The sequence below is a fragment of the Coregonus clupeaformis genome, unplaced genomic scaffold (assembly GCF_020615455.1).
Source record: "Coregonus clupeaformis isolate EN_2021a unplaced genomic scaffold, ASM2061545v1 scaf0430, whole genome shotgun sequence".
Classification (NCBI taxonomy): domain Eukaryota; kingdom Metazoa; phylum Chordata; class Actinopteri; order Salmoniformes; family Salmonidae; genus Coregonus; species Coregonus clupeaformis.
This window is the reverse complement of record NW_025533885.1, coordinates 81,659-104,102: the sequence shown is the minus strand read 5'-3', so window position 1 is coordinate 104,102 and position 22,444 is coordinate 81,659. Positions and strand designations below refer to the sequence as shown.

At 44.7% G+C, this 22,444-nt stretch overlaps 1 protein-coding gene across 4 annotated transcripts in view; it reads right to left on the bottom strand.

The window, feature by feature from the left end:
* LOC121539129 (calpain-3-like) overlaps window positions 1–22,444 on the bottom strand; it is a 64,749-nt gene that overhangs the window by 8,093 nt on the left and 34,212 nt on the right. The window contains exons 10-20 of one of the 4 annotated variants that reach the window (XM_041847397.2): window positions 21,726–21,895; window positions 19,245–19,256; window positions 18,883–19,091; window positions 14,309–14,345; window positions 12,964–13,086; window positions 9,059–9,116; window positions 7,513–7,577; window positions 5,841–5,909; window positions 5,670–5,748; window positions 510–626; window positions 138–196 (exon numbers count right to left, since the gene is read on the bottom strand). In XM_041847397.2, the coding sequence (XP_041703331.1) occupies window positions 138–196; window positions 510–626; window positions 5,670–5,748; window positions 5,841–5,909; window positions 7,513–7,577; window positions 9,059–9,116; window positions 12,964–13,086; window positions 14,309–14,345; window positions 18,883–19,091; window positions 19,245–19,256; window positions 21,726–21,895 (998 nt within the window). The remainder of the gene's footprint in view (window positions 1–137; window positions 197–509; window positions 627–5,669; window positions 5,749–5,840; window positions 5,910–7,512; window positions 7,578–9,058; window positions 9,117–12,963; window positions 13,087–14,308; window positions 14,346–18,882; window positions 19,092–19,244; window positions 19,257–21,725; window positions 21,896–22,444) is intronic. The other 3 variants (XM_041847399.2, XM_041847398.2, XM_041847400.2) reach the window with 3 other exon arrangements.

Sequence of the window (22,444 nt, the reverse complement as noted above, 5' to 3'; positions counted from 1 at the left end):
TGGCAGTGGTAATAACATCTTGGTTCACTCTACTAAGGCGGTGGTAATAACATCTTGGTTCACTCTACCTAAGGTGGTGGTAATAACATGTTAATACTCATTATATTCCATGATGTATTATAGCATTAGCAGCTTACCTCCAAGACACTGAGTCTGATCGTACCGTCTCCATCCTGGTCAAAGGCCTGGAACGCCCCTGCAAACAAACCCCATATAATCAATCAATCAATCAATAAATAAATCAAAGATGTATATTAAGAGGACCAAAATGAGAAGAAAACAAAGTACAACTTTGGTTGTGTTTTCCTCAATTACTTAAAACGTGTTGTATACACACGTGTGGTTGAGTTGTGTTTTTAAATGTCAAATAAATCATAATCAACTCAAATATAAAACGCCCATTTTACATCAACATTTACAGTAACCCGACCTGCATGCCAATGGCCAGGAGTTGACAAGACAGCACATACAGATCTGGGACCAGTGTAATACGGAGATGAGTGACATACTGAACATGGCTTCGAGGCGGACCAGACAGCTGATGAAGCTGTCAAAGTCGATGTTCATGCCCTCGTTGGCGTAGCGCATGGTGATGATGTCATAGAGCTGGTTGTTGAGACGGAAACCTGAACGGGAGACAAAGACACATGGCTGAAGAGACAGGAGATATTAGAGACATACATTAGGCTGTGGAGTGGTCAGTCACCATGCTGCAGCACATTTAAACAAAACAACATTTCTTTACATCTCCTTGTAGTTGCTTAAACAGGGATCCAATCCAGCTGCCGATTGTTTTCTATTTAAATCTGGTAAACACAACTAGAGATGCTCTACCGCACGGCAAGCGGTACCGGAGCGCCAAGTCTAGGTCCAAAAGACTTCTCAACAGCTTCTACCCCCAAGCCATAAGACTCCTGAACAGCTAATCATGGCTACCCGGACTATTTGCACTGCCCCCCCACCCCATATTTTTACGCTGCTGCTACTCTGTTAATTATTTATGCATAGTCACTTTAACTCTACCCCAGGGGTGTCAAACTCATTTTAGCTCAGGGGCCACATGGAGGAAAATCTATTCCCAAGTGGGCCGGACCGGTAAAATCATGGTATATATAACTTAAAAACAACAACTTCAGATTGTTTTCTTTGTTTTAATACTATCAACATAAAACATAAAGCTGGAGCCTGAGGACAGTGTGTCCAAAATAGTACAAGCACAACATCACTATTAATCATAAAACACCTCAAGTTTATTTGAAAATTCTAAAGAAAAAGAACACACAAACACACAATGCCTCAGTGATTAACAGAACTGTTTCACAGATCACAGAACTATATCAGGGTGTCATTTCTCAGGCAGAAATGTAGATACAAATAATGAAATCCTGTTCCCCAAACAAGTGCAAGAACCACAGAGTCAAGAATAGGTTAAATATACAAATAAATTAAAATCAATTAAAAACAATAGCACATCAACATAAAAACATATAAACATAAAGCTGGAGCCTGAGGACAGTGTGTCCAAAAGCACAACATCACTATTAATCATAAAACACCTCAAGTTATTTGAAATTCTGAGGACAAACAACACACAAACACACAATGCCTCAGTGATTCACAGAAGTATATCACAGATCACAGAACTATATCAGGGTGTCTCATGCAGCACTTTAAGTGGGGTTGCATAGTTTATTTGACTCCTGATACCTGGCATCTTTTAGCTTTCACCAGCGCATCAATATCAGGCGTCACATCCTGAGTGACAGCCAACTTCAGGATGTGATTCAAGTGCTTGTGCGTGAGCCTTGAGCGCAGCTTTGTTTTATTTATGCTCATTACAGAGAACTTGCTCACAAAGATATGTGGTTCCAAACATGCACAACAGTTTTGCAGCCGGGGCTGTCAAGTTGGGGTAACCTGGCAAGAGATTCTGATAAAATGTGTCCAAGCCAGCTGCGGCAAATTTGCCCTTCAAATCCGAGTCACACTGCAAGTCTATTATTTCAAGTTGGATGGTGACGGGCAGATCAGAGGGATTCACGGTGAATGGCGAACAAAAAACTTTGAAGTCTTTCTCCAGTTCACCAAAAATCTGAAAGCGTTGCTCAAACTCCCTTAACAGTCCCGTTATTTTATCTTTGAACCGCTTCATGTCTGCCACATGTTGGGTCGCGCACACATTTTTCAGACAGGGGAAGTGAGCTGCATCACCACCGGCGAGTTGCGTCTCCCACAATGACAGCTTCAATTTGAAAGAACGTATGCTGTCATAATACTGCGTGGCAACTTTGTTGCGCCCTTGCAGCTGTTTGTTCAAGTTATTCAGGTGCTCTGTAACATCCACCATAAATGCAAGGTCCTGCATCCATTCTGCGGAATTAAATTCTAACACTGGTTTGCCCTTTTCTTCCATGAACTGTTCAATTTCTTCTCGTAAATCAAAGAAACGCCTCAGCACAGCACCTCGGCTTAACCATCTTACCTCAGTGTGGTATGGCAGGCCATAGATGTGGTCTTTCTCTCTGAGAAGGCTATCAAACTGACGGTGATTCAGGCTTCTGGATCGGATGAAATTAACAGTTTGGATGACCACCTTCATGACGTTATCCATCTTTAATGACTTGCAACACAAAGCCTCCTGGTGCAAAATACAGTGAAAAGTCCAAAAATCACGTCCTCCATTTGCAGATTGCACTTTCTCTCTGAACTTTGTCACAACGCCTGCTTTTTTTCCCGATAATTGAGGGCGCACCATCTGTAGCCAGGCTGACAGCGCGGGACCAGTCCACTCCGACCCTGTCCAGCGCGCCGACGAGTGCAGTGAAAATATCAGCTGCTGTCGTTGTATCTGTCATCGGCACCAACTTCACGAACTCCTCGGTGACGGTCAATGTGTCATCAACTCCGCGGATGAAAATGGCCAGTTGTGCAACATCTGTAATGTCCGTGCTTTCATCAATTGCAACCGAAAATGCTTCAACTGGCTGTCCAAATCCACTGAAAGATCGGAAATCCTGTCTGCAACTGTGTTTCTTGTCAGGCTGATATTTGCAAAAGCCTGGTGCTTTTCAGGGCACACAATCTCTGCTGCCTTCATCATGCATCTTTTTACAAATTCACCCTCACTAAATGGTTTTGAAGCCACTGCGATTTCATTAGCAATGAGGTAGCTAGCTTTCACTGCAGCGTCACTGATGTCTCGGCTGTGAGTAAACACAGACTGCTGTTTCTTCAGACCCACCAACAGTTCATTCACCTTCTCTCTTCTCCGCTGTCCTTGAAAGTTGTCATATTTGTCGGCATGAAGACTCACATAGTGGCGACGAAGGTTATATTCTTTCAGCACTGCAACATGCTGTGAACACACCAAACATACAGCTTTCCCATTCAATTCCGTGAATAAATAGAAGGATGACAATTTTTCTTGGAACACTCTGCGTCCACTTTTCTCTTTTTTGACAGAGACATATTGGGGCAATGAGGGTGCCAAAGCACATAATGTTAAAAGTAGAAGCCGTAATAAATATCGCGGGCAAAACAAAGTAGCTCATCCGGACTGGCTGCACTTGCTTGACCTATTTGCTCTGCCCCGGTATAAACAGTTTGCTTGCTTAACACAATTGCTATTGCGCCATCCAGTGGACACAATTGGAACAGCAGTTTATTTTATTGAAAAATTGCAGCTCATTTTTATACTTTACAAAATCATCTCGCGGGCCAGATTAAACCCGTTTGCGGGCCTGAGCCGGCCCGCGGGCCGGACGTTTGACACCCCTGCTCTACCCACATGTACAGTGGGGAAAATAAGTATTTAGTCAGCCACCAATTGTGCAAGTTCTCCCACTTAAAAAGGTGAGAGAGGCCTGTAATTTTCATCATAGGTACACGTCAACTATGACAGACAAAATGCGGAAAAAAAATCCAGAAAATCACATTGTAGGATTTTTAATGAATTTATTTGCAAATTATGGTGGAAAATAAGTATTTGGTCAATAACAAAAGTTTCTTAATAATTTGTTGTATACCCTTTGTTGGCAATGACACAGGTCAAACGTTTTCTGTAAGTCTTCACAAGGTTTTCACACACTGTTGCTGGTATTTTGGCCCATTCCTCCATGCAGATCTCCTCTAGAGCAGTGATGTTTTGGGGCTGTCGCTGGGCAACACAGACTTTCAACTCCCTCCAAAGATTTTCTATGGGGTTGAGATCTGGAGACTGGCTAGGCCACTCCAGGACCTTGAAATGCTTCTTACGAAGCCACTCCTTCGTTGCCCGGGCGGTGTGTTTGGGATCATTGTCATGCTGAAAGACCCAGCCACGTTTCATCTTCAATGCCCTTGCTGATGGAAGGAGGTTTTCACTCAAAATCTCACGATACATGGCCCCATTCATTCTTTCCTTTACACGGATCAGTCATCCTGGTCCCTTTGCAGAAAAACAGCCCCAAAGCATGATGTTTCCACCCCCATGCTTCACAGTAGGTATGGTGTTCTTTGGATGCAACTCAGCATTCTTTGCACTCCAAACACGACGAGTTGAGTTTTTACCAAAAAGTTATATTTTGGTTTCATCTGACCATATGACATTCTCCCAATCCTCTTCTGGATCATCCAAATGCACTCTAGCAAACTTCAGACGGGCCTGGACATGTACTGGCTTAAGCAGGGGGACACGTCTGGCACTGCAGGATTTGAGTCCCTGGCGGCGTAGTGTGTTACTGATGGTAGGCTTTGTTACTTTGGTCCCAGCTCTCTGCAGGTCATTCACTAGGTCCCCCCGTGTGGTTCTGGGATTTTTGCTCACCGTTCTTGTGATCATTTTGACCCCACGGGGTGAGATCTTGCATGGAGCCCAAGATCGAGGGAGATTATCAGTGGTCTTGTATGTCTTCCATTTCCTAATAATTGCTCCCACAGTTGATTTCTTCAAACCAAGCTGCTTACCTATTGCAGATTCAGTCTTCCCAGCCTGGTGCAGGTCTACAATTTTGTTTCTGGTGTCCTTTGACAGCACTTTGGTCTTGGCCATAGTGGAGTTTGGAGTGTGACTGTTTGAGGTTGTGGACAGGTGTCTTTTATACTGATAACAAGTTAAAACAGGTGCCATTAATACAGGTAACGAGTGGAGGACAGAGGAGCCTCTTAAAGAAGAAGTTACAGGTCTGTGAGAGCCAGAAATCTTGCTTGTTTGTAGGTGACCAAATACTTATTTTCCACCATAATTTGCAAATAAATTCATAAAAAATCCTACAATGTGAATTTCTGGAAAAAAAAATCTCAATTTGTCTGTCATAGTTGACGTGTACCTATGATGAAAATTACAGGCCTCTCTCATCTTTTTAAGTGGGAGAACTTGCACAATTGGTGGCTGACTAAATACTTTTTTCCCCCCACTGTACATATTACTTCAACTACCTCAACTAGCCGGTGCCCCCGCACATTGACTCTGCACCGGTACCCCCCTGTATATATAGCCTCCCTACTGTTATTTTATTTTACTTCTGCTCTTTTTTTCTCAACACTTTTTTTGTTGTTGTTTTATTTTACTTTTTTACTAAAAAATAAATGCACTGTTGGTTAAGGGCTGTAAGTAAGCATTTCACTGTAATGTCTGTACCTGTTGTATTCGGCGCATGTGGCCAATAACATTTGATTTGATTTTATCTTACCTGCATCGTTGACAGCATTTCTCATCTCGTAGCTGTTGATGCTGCCAGCCTGGTCCGAGTTATAGTGTTGGAAAATTCCCTAAGAAACAGAGCAGTTATAAATCTACACATCTGACCATGTCTACAGTGCCATTGGGAGCAGCAGGTAAAGGGAAAACCCAGCATTCTCACCTGCCACTGCTTGATCTTGTTCCAGAGATGTCTGAACTCCTGCAGGTTCAGTCTACCCGTCCCGTCCATCTAGACAGCTGCAGTTAAGACCACAACGACGGGCGACACATGGGGAACTCATCAACATACAGTCACTTGGCTCAGAATAACCTGTTTCTCCACTCCCTTAGCTCACAGACCCTGGTTAATACATTTAGTGCATTTCCTGTAACACCCATGGCCTTGCTACTGCGAACCACAGCAGTAAAATGGTGGATTTGGCCCTCATAGGCCACCGTAGGCCCTGTCCCAGGTCACAACAGACTGTGCTCTCTCTCTATAGAGCAGTGGTTTCCCCCAAACCTCTCCTCGGGGACCCCCAGCCGTTCCAGTGGTTTCCCCCAAACCTCTCCTCGGGGACCCCCAGCCGTTCCAGTGGTTTCCCCCAAACCTCTCCTCGGGGACCCCCAGCCGTTCCAGTGGTTTCCCCCAGACCTCTCCTCGGGGACCCCCAGCCGTTCCAGTGGTTTCCCCCAGACCTCTCCTCGGGGACCCCCAGCCGTTCCCTGTATTTGATCTATTCCACAACTTGCGCATCTCCTCTGTAGCTCAGTTGGTAGAGCAGGGCGCTTGTAACGCCAGGGTAGTGGGTTCGATTCCCGGGACCACCCATATGTAAAATGTATCCACACATGTGACTGCTGCTTTGGATGAAAGCGTCCGTCAAATGGCATGTTATTATAATATTATTCAAATTGCCAACCAATCATCAAGCCCTTGACTAAGTGAATCAGGTGAGCTACTTCAGGGCCACAACAACATTGTGAAACATCTGGGGGTCCCCGACGAGAGGTTTGAGAAGCACTGATACAGACAACACAACCTGACCAGGGCGGGTCTCTGCAGGCGGGTCTCTGCAGGTTGTGTTCTATCTACAGACAACAGAACCTGACCCGGGCGGGTCTCTGCAGGTTGTGTTCTATCTACAGACAACAGAACCTGACCCGGGCGGGTCTCTGCAGGCGGGTCTCTGCAGGTTGTGTTCTATCTACAGACAACAGAACCTGACCCAGGCGGGTCTCTGCAGGTTGTGTTCTATCTACAGACAACACAACCTGACCAGGGCGGGTCTCTGCAGGCGGGTCTCTGCAGGTTGTGTTCTATCTACAGACAACAGAACCTGACCCGGGCGGGTCTCTGCAGGCGGGTCTCTGCAGGTTGTGTTCTATCTACAGACAACAGAACCTGACCCGGGCGGGTCTCTGCAGGTTGTGTTCTATCTACAGACAACAGAACCTGACCCGGGCGGGTCTCTGCAGGCGGGTCTCTGCAGGTTGTGTTCTATCTACAGACAACAGAACCTGACCCAGGCGGGTCTCTGCAGGCGGGTCTCTGCAGGTTGTGTTCTATCTACAGACAACAGAACCTGACCCAGGCGGGTCTCTGCAGGTTGTGTTCTATCTACAGACAACAGAACCTGACCCGGGCGGGTCTCTGCAGGTTGTGTTCTATCTACAGACAACAGAACCTGACCCGGGCGGGTCTCTGCAGGTTGTGTTCTATCTACAGACAACAGAACCTGACCCAGGCGGGTCTCTGCAGGTTGTGTTCTATCTACAGACAACAGAACCTGACCCAGGTGGGTCTCTGCAGGTTGTGTTCTATCTACAGACAACCCAGATACAGAGGATACGTCCATGAGAGAGATCATGCTCCTGCAGCTGTCCAGGCTAAAACCCTCTGAGTTCAGGTCCTTATCTGTGGGAGAGAGAGAGACAGAGGGTTCACAAATCGACAAATGACCACTTAGTTGAATCTGGTGTGTCAGCGCAGGGCTAGAACAAAACTGTGGACTATCAGGTGGTCCCAGTTGAGGGTTGGGAAACACTGTAGGTGACTAATGGGAGAATGACAACATAGAAGAGGATATGTTATATGATCTGATATCTATATAGTATATATCTATATGTACTGTATCTGTGGGAGAGAGAGAGAGCGAGGGAGATTTAGGACAGTGTTTCCAAACTCTTCTGGGGACCAGACAGTCCTCATTTGTGTATATGATTTATATACAGTGGGGTCCGAAATTATTGACACCCGTGTTAAAGATAAGCAAAAATAAATTAATTTTACCCAGTACCATTTAACAATTTAGTTAACAAACTTTACACAGTACCAGGACATTCTAGCTAAAAACCTGGTTGCTTCTGCCAGGAGGGTGAAACTTGGCTGCAAGTGGATCTTCCAGCAAGACAATAACCCCAAGCACACATCAAAATCCATAAAGAAATGGCTAATTGGCCACAAAAATCAACATTTTGCAATGGCCATCTCAGTCTCTGGACTTGAAAATCATTGAAACACTGTGGTTTGAATTGAAGAGGGCAGTCCATAAGCGCAGACGAAGGATATCAAGGATCAGAAAATATTCTGCATGGAGGAATGGTCTAAGATCCCTCCCAATGTGTTCTCCAATCTCATAGAACATTTTAGAAAAAGGCTCAGTGCCGTTATCCTCGCAAGGTGATGTATTGAAAGGTATTGAAACTAGGGGTGTCAATCATTTTGACCCCTAACTTTTTTTGAGAGATATTTGTTTAACCTGTTAAACAAAATCTCTTTCTCTGAGCAATTGTATGATAAAAAAATTATATAATTTCCTGATTTGTTTTTGCATACAATATAGCTCAGTATTTTAATTATTTATTTTATACAGTCATTCTTGTTCATCTTTATCAAGGGTGTCAATAATTTTGGACCCCTCTGAAATTAGCCCACCCAACTACCTCATCCCCATATTGTTATTTATTTTGCTCTTTTGCACCCCAGCATCTCTATTTGCACATCATCTCTTGCACATCTATCATTCCAGTGTTAATACTAATTGTAATTATTTTGCACTATGGCCTATTTATTGCCTTACCTCCATAACTTGCTACATTTGCACACACTGTATATAGATTTTCTGTTGTATTTTTTGACTTTATGTTTTGTTTTACCCCATGTGTAACTCTGTGTTGTTGTTTTTATCGCACTGCTTTGCTTTATCTTGGCCAGGTCGCAGTTGTAAATGAGAACTTGTTCTCAACTGGCTTCCCTGGTTAAATAAAGGTGAAATAAAATAAAATAAAATAAAATTAAAATAAAAATGGTGAACAAAACAGGCCCTAAAATGGAGCTTGTGGAACCCCTTCTGTAATGATAAAGAAGAGGACTGTAACGTCTACTTTTAGTCTTACGTTTGGAGACGATACTGTTGAGGACATTCTTCAGCTCGTTGGCGGTTATTTCCATTTCCTGTGAGAGAGGAGACAGAGGGAGAAGGACACATGGAGATCATCTGACTGGACATTTATTTTTACATTTTAATGTTTCAATGGCATTCGTTGTTTGTGTTAATCCACGGAAGCCCTGAAGCCAAAGGGAAAACAAACAAATCTAATTTGAACGACTCAGTATCTTGTTTGAACGACATAGTAAAATAAATGTATACATCCAGCGCCTTCAGAAAGTATTCAGACCACTTGACTTTTTCCACATTTTGTAACATTACAGCCTTATTCTAAAATGGATTAAATCAATAAAAATCCTCAGCAATCTACACACAATACCCCATAATGACAAAGCGAAAACAGGTTATTAGACATTTTTGCAAATGTATTAAAAATAAAATACAGAAATATCTTATTTACCAAAGTATTCAGACCCTTTTCTATGAGACTCAAAATTGAGCTCAGGTGCATCCTGTTTCCATTGATCATCCTTGAGATGTTTCTACAACTTGACTGGAGTCCACCTGTGGTAAATTCAATTGATTGGACATGATTTGGAAAGGCACACACCTGTCTATATAAGGTCCCACAGTTGACAGTGTATGTCAGAGCAAAAAGCCAAGCCATGAGGTAGAAGGAATTGTCCTTAGAGCTCAGAGACAGGATTGTGTCGAGGCACAGATCTGGGGAAGGGTACCAAAAAATGTCTGCAGCATTGAAGATCCCCATGAACACAGTGGCCTCCATCATTCTTAAATGGAAGATGGACTCTTCCTAGAGCTGGCCGCCCGACCAAACTGAGCAATCGGGGGAGAAGGGCCTTGGTCAGGGAGGTGACCAAGAACCCAATGGCCACTCTGACAGTGCTCCAGAGTTCCTCTGTGGAGATGGGAGAACCTTCCAGAAGGACAACCATCTCTGCAGCACTCCACCAATCAGGCCTTTATGGTAGCGTGGTCAGACGGAAGCCACTCCTCAGTAAAAGGCACATGACAGCCCGCTTGGAGTTTGCCAAAAGGCACCTAAATACTCTCAGACCATGAGAAACAAGATTCTCTGGTCTGATGAAACCAAGATTGAACTCTTTGGCCTGAATGCCAAGCGTCACATCTGGAGGAAACCTGGCACCATCCCTACGGTGAAGCATGGTGGTGGCAGCATCATGCTGTGGGGATTTTCTTCAGCGGCAGGGACTGGAAGACTAGTCAGGATCGAGGGAAAGATGAACGGAGCAAAGTAAAACCTGCTCCAGAGCGCTCAGGACATCAGACTGGGGCGAAGGTTTACCTTCCAACAGGACAACAACCCTAAGCACACAGCCAAGACAACGCAGGCGTGACTTCGGGACAAGTCTCTGAATGTCCTTGAGTGGCCCAGCCAGAGCCCGGACTTGAACCTGATCGAACATCTCTGGAGAGACCTGAAAATAGCTGCGCAGCAACGCTCCCCATCCAACCTGACAGAGCTTGAGAGGATCTGCAGAGAAGAATGGGAGAAACTCCCCAAATACAGGTATGCGAAGCTTGTAGCGTCATACCCAAGAAGACTCGATGCTGTAATCGCTGCCAAAGGTGCTTCAACAAAGTACTGAGTAAAGGGTTCGAATACTTATGTAAATGTCATATTTCAGTATTTTTATTTTTAATAAATTAGCAAACATTTCTAAAAACCTGTTTTGCATTGTAATTATGGGGTATTGTGTGTAGATTGATGAGGGGAAAAAAACAATATAATTAATTTTAGAATAAAACTGTCATCTAACAAAATGTGGAAAAAGTATAAGGGGTCTAAATACTTTTCTAAGGCACTGTCTATTTTACATTTTATTCATTTAGCAGACGCTCTTATCCAGAGCGACTTACAGTTAGTGATTATTATTTTTTTTTATACTGGCCCCCCGTGGGAATCGAACCCACAACCCTGGCGTTGCAAACGCCATGCTCTACCAACTGAGCTACATCCCTGCCGGCCATTCCCTCCCCTACCCTGGACGACGCTGGGCCAATTGTGCGCCGCCCATGAGTCTCCCGGTCGCGGCCGGCTGCGACAGAGCCTGGATTCGAACCAGGATCTCTAGTGGCACAGTTAGCACTGCGATGCAGTGCCTTAGACCACTGCGCCACTCAGGAGAAATATCTATCTATCTATATATATATATCTATATTTACTAAACGTTCAAACAAGATACTAAGTCGTTCAAACGAGATATTAAGTCGTTTGAACGACTGTCTAATTTGAAAGACTTAATTGTTATTTTGTCTAATTAGGCCTGATTTGTTATGCTGTTTGTCAGACGCTCCGCTCCTCGCTCTGCTCCTCGCTCCTCACTTACGCTCTGGCATTCAAAAGAAGCCCTGCTTTAGGCTATCAAAGAACTGTCACGTGAATAATCTTATCAATGGATGGAATCAGTGAAATAATGGCTGCACCAACCATTACATGGTCTGACAAACAGCATACCAAATTAGGCCTAATTAGACAAAATAACAATTAAGTCGTTCAAGCGAGGATAATTAGTCATTCAAATGGCTTAGTGTCTCGATTGAACGACTTAGTAAAAAAAATATTCAAATCATTTTTGGTTTACTAAGTTATTCGAACGAGATACTAAGTCGTTCAAACGAGATAATTCAGGGCTTCCGTAGGTAATCTATTGATGTCTGAAAGCATCCTTACCTGATAAAATAAAATAACCTAATCAAATTCATTTCTATAACCAGACCTGAGTTCAAGTAGTATTTGTTCTCCTTTGTATAATGCATACTTTAAATTGGTTGATTGAGCCTACCTGAAGTGCCAGTTTCCACTTTTGGGACAATTTCATTGGTTTTCATTGCACCAGGCAAGCTATATCAAGCGTAGATACTGTCACGCCCTGATCTGTTTCACCTGTCTTGTGCTTGTCTCCACCCCCCTCCAGGTGTCTCCACCCCCCTCCAGGTGTCTCCACCCCCCACCAGGTGTCTCCACCCCCCCTCCAGGTGTCTCCACCCCCCACCAGGTGTCTCCACCCCCCACCAGGTGTCTCCACCCCCCTCCAGGTGTCTCCACCCCCCTCCAGGTGTCTCCACCCCCCCACCAGGTGTCTCCACCCCCCACCAGGTGTCTCCACCCCCCACCAGGTGTCTCCTATTTCCCCCCATTATTCCCCTGTGTATTTATACCTGCCTTTTCTGTTTGTCTGTTGCCAGTTCAGTCTTGTCTCGTCAAGTCGTCCCAGCGTGTTTTTCTGTTTTTTTTCTCCTGTTCTCAAGTTTTGTTTTCTAGTCTTCCCGGTTTTGACCTTTCAGCCTGTCCTGACCCTGAGCCCGCCGTTCTGTCCCTGATTGACTCTGCCTTGGATTACGAACCTCTGCCTGCCCTCGACCTGCCCTTTGCCTGCCCTCGACCTGCCCTCTGCCTGCCCTCTGCCTGCCCTCGACCTGCCCTTTGCCTGCCCCCGTCCTCGACCTGCCCTTTGCCTGCCCCCGTCCTCGACCTGCCCTTTGCCTGCCCCCTCGTTATAATAAATATTTGGAGAATCGTACTATCCGCCTCCTGTGTATCTGGGTCATATCCTGAGTCATGAATAAAGCGGAGATACAGTATTTGAACCCAGGTCTGGTAACGACAGCAATATGACAGAAACAGTAGGCTGATCATAACACAGGAAATATAGGCCGAGATTCAATCAGACAATGCAGCTTTTAAAGGCAATGTTCCTGTGTTCGCGGAGATTGCATTCACAGTAAATGCTGCATATGTCGGCTCAATCGGAAATTACCTTATAAATGTCAAGTGCGCTATAACGCGGATATCATTTAGATTGGATTGAATCTCGGCCCTAGATTGGGAGCACATTGATTGACCACCCACCCCAGCACTATACTCACACTCCCCCAAGCGCTCCCTGGCCTCCCTGTACTCCCCGTACTCACATCCCCGGCTATCTGCTGAAAGATGCTCCGGAACTGCTGGTCCTCCTCACTCTCCTCCCCCGCATTGGCTGGGGCCGGCTGAGAAGGAGAAGAAGACACAGAGGAGAGAGAGAGGGGAGAGAGAGAGAGGGGAGAGAGAGAGAGAGGGGGGAGAGAGAGAGGGGGGAGAGAGAGGGGGGGGAGATGGGAGAGAGAGAGAGAGGGGGAGAGAGGGGAGAGAGAGAGGGGGGGAGAGAGAGAGGGGAGAGAGAGAGGGGGAGAGAGAGAGGGGGAGAGAGAGGGGGGAGAGAGAGAGAGAGGGGGAAAGAGAGAGAGGGGGGAGAGAGATGGGAGGGGGAGAGAGAGGGAGAGAGAGAGAGAGGGGAGAGGGAGGGGGAGAGAGAGAGGGGGAAGGAGAGAGAGAGGGGGAAAGAGAGAGAGAGGGGGGAGAGAGAGGGGAGGGGGAGAGAGAGGGGGGAGAGAGAGAGAGAGAGAGAGAGAGAAAGAGAGAGAATCTGAGGCAGATACTATTGGCCAATATCACTTCTGAATAATATGATGTAACAATAATATTTAACGATGTAAAAATGTATACTGTCGTTTTCATGTCATTTCTCATTGAGATAATATTGGGCCAATTTCCCTTTCGAATGCTGACGTAAAAATCTAAAAAACAAAGTATATGAAATTCTGTTGTTTATTTAATAACCACACTCATATAACCATATTTAACATAACATATAACCACATTTATAATAACCATAAATAAGGTCTAAACACCTGTTATGGGGTGCTGTGTGTTGATTGATTTTATTTAATCCATTTTAGAATAAATCTGTAACGTAGCAACATGTAGAACAAGAAAAAAAGGGAAGAGGTCTGGATCCTGATACATGATGCTGACAGAGACAGGAAGTTGGGCTGTGGACGGGGGAGACAGAGAGATACATGATGCTGACAGACACAGGAAGTTGGGCTGTGGACGGGGAGACAGAGAGATACATGATGCTGACAGACACAGGAAGTTGGGCTGTGGACGGGGAGACAGATAGATACATGATGCTGACAGAGACAGGAAGTTGGGCTGTGGACGGGGAGACAGATAGATACATGATGCTGACAGAGACAGGAAGTTGGGCTGTGGACGGGGAGACAGATAGATACATGATGCTGACAGAGACAGGAAGTTGGGCTGTGGACGGGGAGACAGATAGATACATGATGCTGACAGACACAGGAAGTTGGGCTGTGGACGGGGAGACAGATAGATACATGATGCTGACAGACAGACAGACAGAGACAGGAAGTTGAACTAACTCACCACTGGATGATCAGCCTCGATCCTGTTCTCTATCTCCCTGAGTAGAAACCAACAGACAGCAGTCACCACGGTGACACTAGCAGAGTTTACATCATCTGGACCATCAGCCTACACAGAGTTGACATCATCTGGACCATCAGCCTACACAGAGTTGACATCATCTGGACCATCAGCCTACACAGAGTTGACATCATCTGGACCATCAGCCTACACAGAGTTGACGTCATCCGGACCTTCAGCCTACACAGAGTTGACATCATCTGGACCATCAGCCTACACAGAGTTGACATCATCTGGACCATCAGCCTACACAGAGTTGACATCATCTGGACCATCAGCCTACACAGAGTTGACATCATCTGGACCATCAGCCTACACAGAGTTGACATCATCTGGACCATCAGCCTACACAGAGTTGACATCATCTGGACCATCAGCCTACACAGAGTTGACATCATCTGGACCATCAGCCTACACAGAGTTGACATCATCTGGACCATCAGCCTACACAGAGTTGACATCATCTGGACCATCAGCCTACACAGAGTTGACATCATCTGGACCATCAGCCTACACAGAGTTGACATCATCTGGACCATCAGCCTACACAGAGTTGACGTCATCTGGACTATAAGCCTACACATTTTCTCACAAAGAACCAAACACTGCAACATCCTAATTACACATTATTTCATCACATTTCCCATCTCCAGCTATTCCTAAATGTCTATACAGTATATCTCTGAATACTGTTACGAACTGTAATTTTGCAACATCAATCATATGGAATTATACTGCACATTTTTCTTAAAACTGACACAATTCTAAAGGCTTATGGTCCCTTAGTATTGAGTCGAATGACAGTAATTACTGTACCACACTCGAGCTGGAAGAAAATATGTTAATTTACCAGCTGTTATGTTTATTTCATAAAGAGATGTTTGAATATTCTTCCTCTTCTTCACAACTTGTTTTCTTTCTTGCCAAACGTCTAATTTAGGTGTTATTGACTGGGTGCCCTTGTGGGCAGTTTCCCCTTCTCTCTGGCCTCTTAGTTTCAGTACTGTACATTTGTATTTGTATTTATTATGGATCCCCATTAGCTGCTGCCAAGGCATCAGTTTACTCTTCCTGGGGTCTGGCAAAATTAAGGCAGTTATACAATTTTAAAAACATTACAATACATTCATTACAGATTTCACAACACACTAAGTGTGTGACCTCAGGCCCCTACTCCACTACCACATATCTACAACACAACATCCATGTGTACGTGTGTATAGAGCGTATGTTATCGTGTGTGTGTATTTATGTGTCTGTGTCTATGTGTGTGTCTCTTCACAGTCCCCACTGTTCCATAAGGGGTATTTTTATCTGTTTTTAAATCTGATTCTACTGCTTGCATCAGTTACCTGATGTGGAATAGAGTTCCATGTAGTCATGGCTCTATGTAGTACTGTGCGCCTCCCATAGTCTGTTCTGGACTTGGGGACGGTGAAGAGTCTTGTGGGGTATGCATGGGTGTCTGAGCTGTATGCTAGTCGTTTAAACAGACATCTCGGTTCATTCAACATGTCAATACCTCTCACAAATACAAGTAGTGATGAAGTCAATCTCTCCTCCACTTTGAGCCAGGAGAGACTGACATGCATATTATTCATGTTAGCTCTCTGGGTACATCCAAGGGCCAGCCGTGCTGCCCTGTTCTGAGCCAATTGCAATTTTCCTAAGTCCCTCTTTATGGCACCTGACCACACGACTGAACACAGTAGTCCAGGTGCGACAAAACTAGGGCCTGTAGGACCTGCCTTGTTGATAGTGTTGTTAAGAAGGCAGAGCAGCTCTTTATTATGGACAGACTTCTCCCCATCTTAGCTACTGTTGTATCAATATGCTTTGACCATGACAGTTTACAATCATGGGTTACTCCAAGCAGTTTAGTCACCTCAACTTGCTCAATTTCCACATTATTCATTACAAGATTTAGTTGAGGTTTAGGGTTTAGTGAATGATTTGTCCCAAATACGATGCTTTTAGTTTTTGAAATATTTAGGACTAACTTATTCCTTGCCACCCATTCTGAAACTAACTGCAGCTCTTTGTTAAGTGTTGCAGTCATTTCAGTCGCTGTGGTAGCTGACATGTATAGTTTTGAGTTATCCTCATACATAGACACACTGGCTTTACTCAGAGCCAGCGGCATGTCGTTAGTAAAGATTGAAAAACAGCTGCCCTGGGGAATTCCTGATTCTACCTGGATTATGTTGGAGAGGCTTCCATTAAAGAACACCATTTGTGTTCTGTTAGACAGGTAACTCTTTATCCACAATATAGCAGGGGGTTTAAGGGAAAGGGGGATACCTAGTCAGTTTGTCACGCCCTGGCTCTAGGGTCTCTTTTATGTTGAGCCAGGGTGTGTAGAGTCTATGTTTTGTGTTCTTTGTTTCAGTTTCTAGTTCATGTGTATCTATGTTGGCCGGGGTGGTTCTCAATCAGAGGCAACGAGAATCAGCTGTTGCTTGTTGTCTCTGATTGGGAACCATACTTAGGCAGCCTGTTTGGCACAGTGTATTGTGGGATCTTGTTCCGTGTATGGTTTGTGTTTTGTTACCAAGGACTTCACGTATCGTTTTGTTGTTTTGTTCGTGTGGTGAATTAAATAATAAAGTATGTTCGCCTTCCACGCTGCGTCTTGGTCTACTACTTTTGACGATCGTGACACAGTTGTACAACTGAATGCATTCAACTTAAATGTGTCTTCCACGTTTAACCCAAACCCTCTGAATCAGAGAGGTGTGGAGGGCTGCTTTAATCGATATCCACGTCATACATTTTTCCAGCAGCAGATCACGATTGATAATGTCAAAAGCCACACTGAAGTCTAACAAAACAGCCCCCACAATCTTTTTATCATCAATTTCTCTCAGCCAATCATCAGTCATTTGTGTAAGTGCTGTGCTTGTTGAGTGTCCTTCCCTATAAGCGTGCTGAAAGTCTGTCGTCGACTTGTTTACTGTAAAATAGCATTTTATCTGGTCAAACACAATTTTTCCCAATAGTTTACTAAGGGTTGGTAACAGGCTGATTGGTCGGCTGTTTGAGCCAGTAAAGGGGGCTTTACTATTCTTAGGTAACGGAATTACTTTTGCTTCCCTCCAGGCCTGAGGACACACACTTTCTAGTAGGCTTAAATTGAAGATATGGCAAATACTGTAGGTTAGAACATGCTCAGGTCATTAGAACATGCTCAGGTCATTAGAACATGCTCAGGTCATTAGAACATGCTCAGGTCATTAGAACATGCTCAGGTCATTAGAACATGCTCAGGTCATTAGAACATGCTCAGGTCATTAGAACATGCTCAGGTCTCTGGAGGAGCATTAGGCCCAGACCAGGTCTGTGTGGCCGATACGTCTCCAACAGGCTTCTCACCACAGGCTAGATACGGCAGACAATACCTAGAAAACGTGATTATATCACCTGTACAACCTGACGTTTCCTTAAAAACAAATGGACGAAAACAGTGACTCCCACTGAGATTAAATAAAAGCCAGACTTTGTTATCTTAAAACTCATAGGGCTGGTTTTCTGAACACAGATTAAGCCTAATCCTGGATTCAAAAAAACATTTTCGAACGGGATTCTCTATTGATTTTTGCTTCTTAGCCCAGGACTAGACATAATCTTTGTCCGGGAAACCCGCCCATAATCAAGTCGGTCATATGTCTTTACAGCTTCTTCAGATTTCAGCTTTTTCTCTTCCACCAGAGCTAGGAGCTCTTGTTTTCTAGGGTGGGGGTTGTTTCGGGATGTTTGAAGGCAGATCAGGAGGTTTATTTTATTACTGAAATAAAATGTTTACCGGAGCATGCCCAAATCTAAAGTCGCTTGTCCTAAAAAAGACTCCATAACAGCTTCGAACTGGGGCCGATTCCTTCCAGCTCTACAAATCAAATTGCCGTTAAAATAGTTTGTCCTGGGTGGTCTGACCCCCCCATAACCCCAACCAGCACCCCCTCCCCGAAGGGGACACTCTAACCTGACAACAACACAACCTAACAACAACTCAACACACACCCACTCACCCACACTGCTTAACCCATCATAGACATTGGGTCATGTCATGTAAAACACCTGAGAAGCTGCCTACCCCATACTATTACTAAGATTGTAATTAAGTTACTATAATGGAATATGTTCATCAGTATTTGCAAATCTAAATATAGTTAACCAGTGGCCAAGGAAGTGTGAAACGTAGCCCGGGATTCAAACAAATGCAGATAAGCGGCCTGTGCACTGCGATTTGACTTTTGAAAGGTGATATACTCTTTAAAACAACGGCATCCACTGTGTTTACAGTAACAACAACGTGATCGCAGCAAAAACGCCTGGGAAAATTGCTTTAAAAAGTATATCGCAGTGCACAGGCCGTTTATCTGCGCTTTGTTTGAACCCCAGACTGTTAATAAACCTCTATGACACTCCACTGTGGCCTTGCATTGCTTTTCCCAGGGGGACTCGACATATTCCCATATTCCCTCTGCGCTCCACCACCACCCCGCTCTCTCACTCACTCGGAGGTGTTCCTCTTTTCGGAGAAGACTCTGAGGATGAACTCTCCCTCCTGGTGAGGCTCGTAGGTGGAAGGGATGATGACGTACTCCCCGGGGCTCAGACGGAAGCGCTGGGTCACCTCCCTCAGGTTGATGTAGGACTTGCAGCGAGCCTTGGACGAGTTGAACAGGAAGAAGTCCTTCTGCATGTGCTGCTTGTTGCCGTGCATCTGGTCACAGAAACACGCAGACGGAGGAGGAGAAAGATTGGGAATGAAAAGTGTTGAATTAGTCATTGTTGTCATACTATTAATCATAGAAACTTTCATAGTAAAAACCCACAATGTGAAAAACTAAACCCATTCCACATCTCCTGTCCTTACCTCCTTCGGCACCTGCAGACAGACAGAGAGAAGAATGAGTTGTGTTTGCACCAGAAACAGATCTGAATTGATTTGATTTGAATTGAAACAACAGAATTGATTTGCACCAGAAACAAGATCAGCAAACACAGCTAAAAACAAAACTGTGTTTCCAACAGAATGCAGCATGTATACAACGTGTTTCCAACAGAATGCAGCATGTATACAACGTGTTTCCAACAGAATGCAGCATGTATACAACGTGTCTCCAACAGAATGCAGCATGTATACAACGTGTTTCCAACAGAATGCAGCATGTATACAACGTGTTTCCAACAGAATGCAGCATGTATACAACGTGTCGCCAACAGAATGCAGCATGTATACAACGTGTGTCGCCAACAGAATGCAGCATGTATACAACGTGTTTCCAACAGAATGCAGCATGTATACAACGTGTCGCCAACAGAATGCAGCATGTATACAACGTGTTTCCAACAGAATGCAGCATGTATACAACGTGTTTCCAACAGAATGCAGCATGTATACAACGTGTTTCCAACAGAATGCAGCATGTATACAACGTGTCGCCAACAGAATGCAGCATGTATACAACGTGTCTCCAACAGAATGCAGCATGTATACAACGTGTCGCCAACAGAATGCAGCATGTATACAACGTGTCGCCAACAGAATGCAGCATGTATACAACGTGTTTCCAACAGAATGCAGCATGTATACAACGTGTTTCCAACAGAATGCAGCATGTATACAACGTGTCTCCAACAGAATGCAGCATGTATACAACGTGTCGCCAACAGAATGCAGCATGTATACAACGTGTCTCCAACAGAATGCAGCATGTATACAACGTGTCTCCAACAGAATGCAGCATGTATACAACGTGTCGCCAACAGAATGCAGCATGTATACAACGTGTCGCCAACAGAATGCAGCATGTATACAACGTGTTTCCAACAGAATGCAGCATGTATACAACGTGTCGCCAACAGAATGCAGCATGTATACAACGTGTCGCCAACAGAATGCAGCATGTATACAACGTGTTTCCAACAGAATGCAGCATGTATACAACGTGTCGCCAACAGAATGCAGCATGTATACAACGTGTCGCCAACAGAATGCAGCATGTATACAACGTGTCGCCAACAGAATGCAGCATGTATACAACGTGTTTCCAACAGAATGCAGCATGTATACAACGTGTCTCCAACAGAATGCAGCATGTATACAACGTGTCGCCAACAGAATGCAGCATGTATACAACGTGTGTTTCCAACAGAATGCAGCATGTATACAACGTGTCTCCAACAGAATGCAGCATGTATACAACGTGTTTCCAACAGAATGCAGCATGTATACAACGTGTTTCCAACAGAATGCAGCATGTATACAACGTGTCGCCAACAGAATGCAGCATGTATACAACGTGTCTCCAACAGAATGCAGCATGTATACAACGTGTTTCCAACAGAATGCAGCATGTATACAACGTGTTTCCAACAGAATGCAGCATGTATACAACGTGTTTCCAACAGAATGCAGCATGTATACAACGTGTCGCCAACAGAATGCAGCATGTATACAACGTGTTTCCAACAGAATGCAGCATGTATACAACGTGTCGCCAACAGAATGCAGCATGTATACAACGTGTCGCCAACAGAATGCAGCATGTATACAACGTGTCGCCAACAGAATGCAGCATGTATACAACGTGTCGCCAACAGAATGCAGCATGTATACAACGTGTTTCCAACAGAATGCAGCATGTATACAACGTGTCGCCAACAGAATGCAGCATGTATACAACGTGTTTCCAACAGAATGCAGCATGTATACAACGTGTCGCCAACAGAATGCAGCATGTATACAACGTGTCGCCAACAGAATGCAGCATGTATACAACGCGTCGCCAACAGAATGCAGCATGTATACAACGTGTCGCCAACAGAATGCAGCATGTATACAACGTGTCGCCAACAGAATGCAGCATGTATACAACGTGTCGCCAACAGAATGCAGCATGTATACAACGTGTCGCCAACAGAATGCAGCATGTATACAACGTGTCGCCAACAGAATGCAGCATGTATACAACGTGTCGCCAACAGAATGCAGCATGTATACAACGTGTTTCCAACAGAATGCAGCATGTATACAACGTGTCGCCAACAGAATGCAGCATGTATACAACGTGTCGCCAACAGAATGCAGCATGTATACAACGTGTTTCCAACAGAATGCAGCATGTATACAACGTGTCGCCAACAGAATGCAGCATGTATACAACGTGTCGCCAACAGAATGCAGCATGTATACAACGTGTGTCGCCAACATATTGTGGCTAAGGGGTCATCTGCAACTGGTACAGACATTATTTGACTTGTTCAACTAACAACTACCCCCTTTAAAGAATAATACAAGTCGTTTAAGATCTTTTTTTTTGTTTTGTTTGTGTGACGGCTGACAGAGGGACACCTCGTAGATGGCAAATCCGATGGTAAAGAGATTGGCTCCCATCTTCCTCTCCTTCCGTCTGTTCTTCTGCATCAGAGCGATCACGAAGGAACACGCCACCTCGTTGTCCTCTGGGTCATCGTCCTCCTCCAGCAGACGCAGGCGGTACTGAGGGTTGGTCCAGAATGTATCTGCAGGTAGGGGGTTCAGAACCAAACACGACACATCACTGTGTGTAGCCTCGGTCCAGAACCTGCAGAACTTAATCTGCAGAACCTAATCCTTGTGGATAGACTAACATAAATAGAGGTAGAACCAAACACGCCACATCACTCAATGGACATTGTCTACTTTTTCTTTCAAATACTTTGGGAACATTTGATTGAGCCTGGCCAGAGTGCCAGGTGGGGGAGATTTGCAGTGCAATTGACCCTTCGCTAATGGCTGCCCCCCAGATTCAAGGAATACTCTAACAGGTTCTGCATTTCAGGAATTCCAGTAGCAAGTACCCCTGGTGCACTGTTCAATTATTTAGCCATTTAAACAATTACTTTTTTGAAGAAAACTCAAACGTGACCTTGTCCGAGGTGTCGGACTCGACGACAGTTGCTATCCATTGGAGCGGTGAGATTGTTTGGCTAAAATTCTGGGGCGGGGCTGAGCAAAGGGTCAATTGTAGGACTACCCCATTCGTTCCATTGCATCAGGCAAGCTATCAACCTACAGTATAGGGTTAGAGG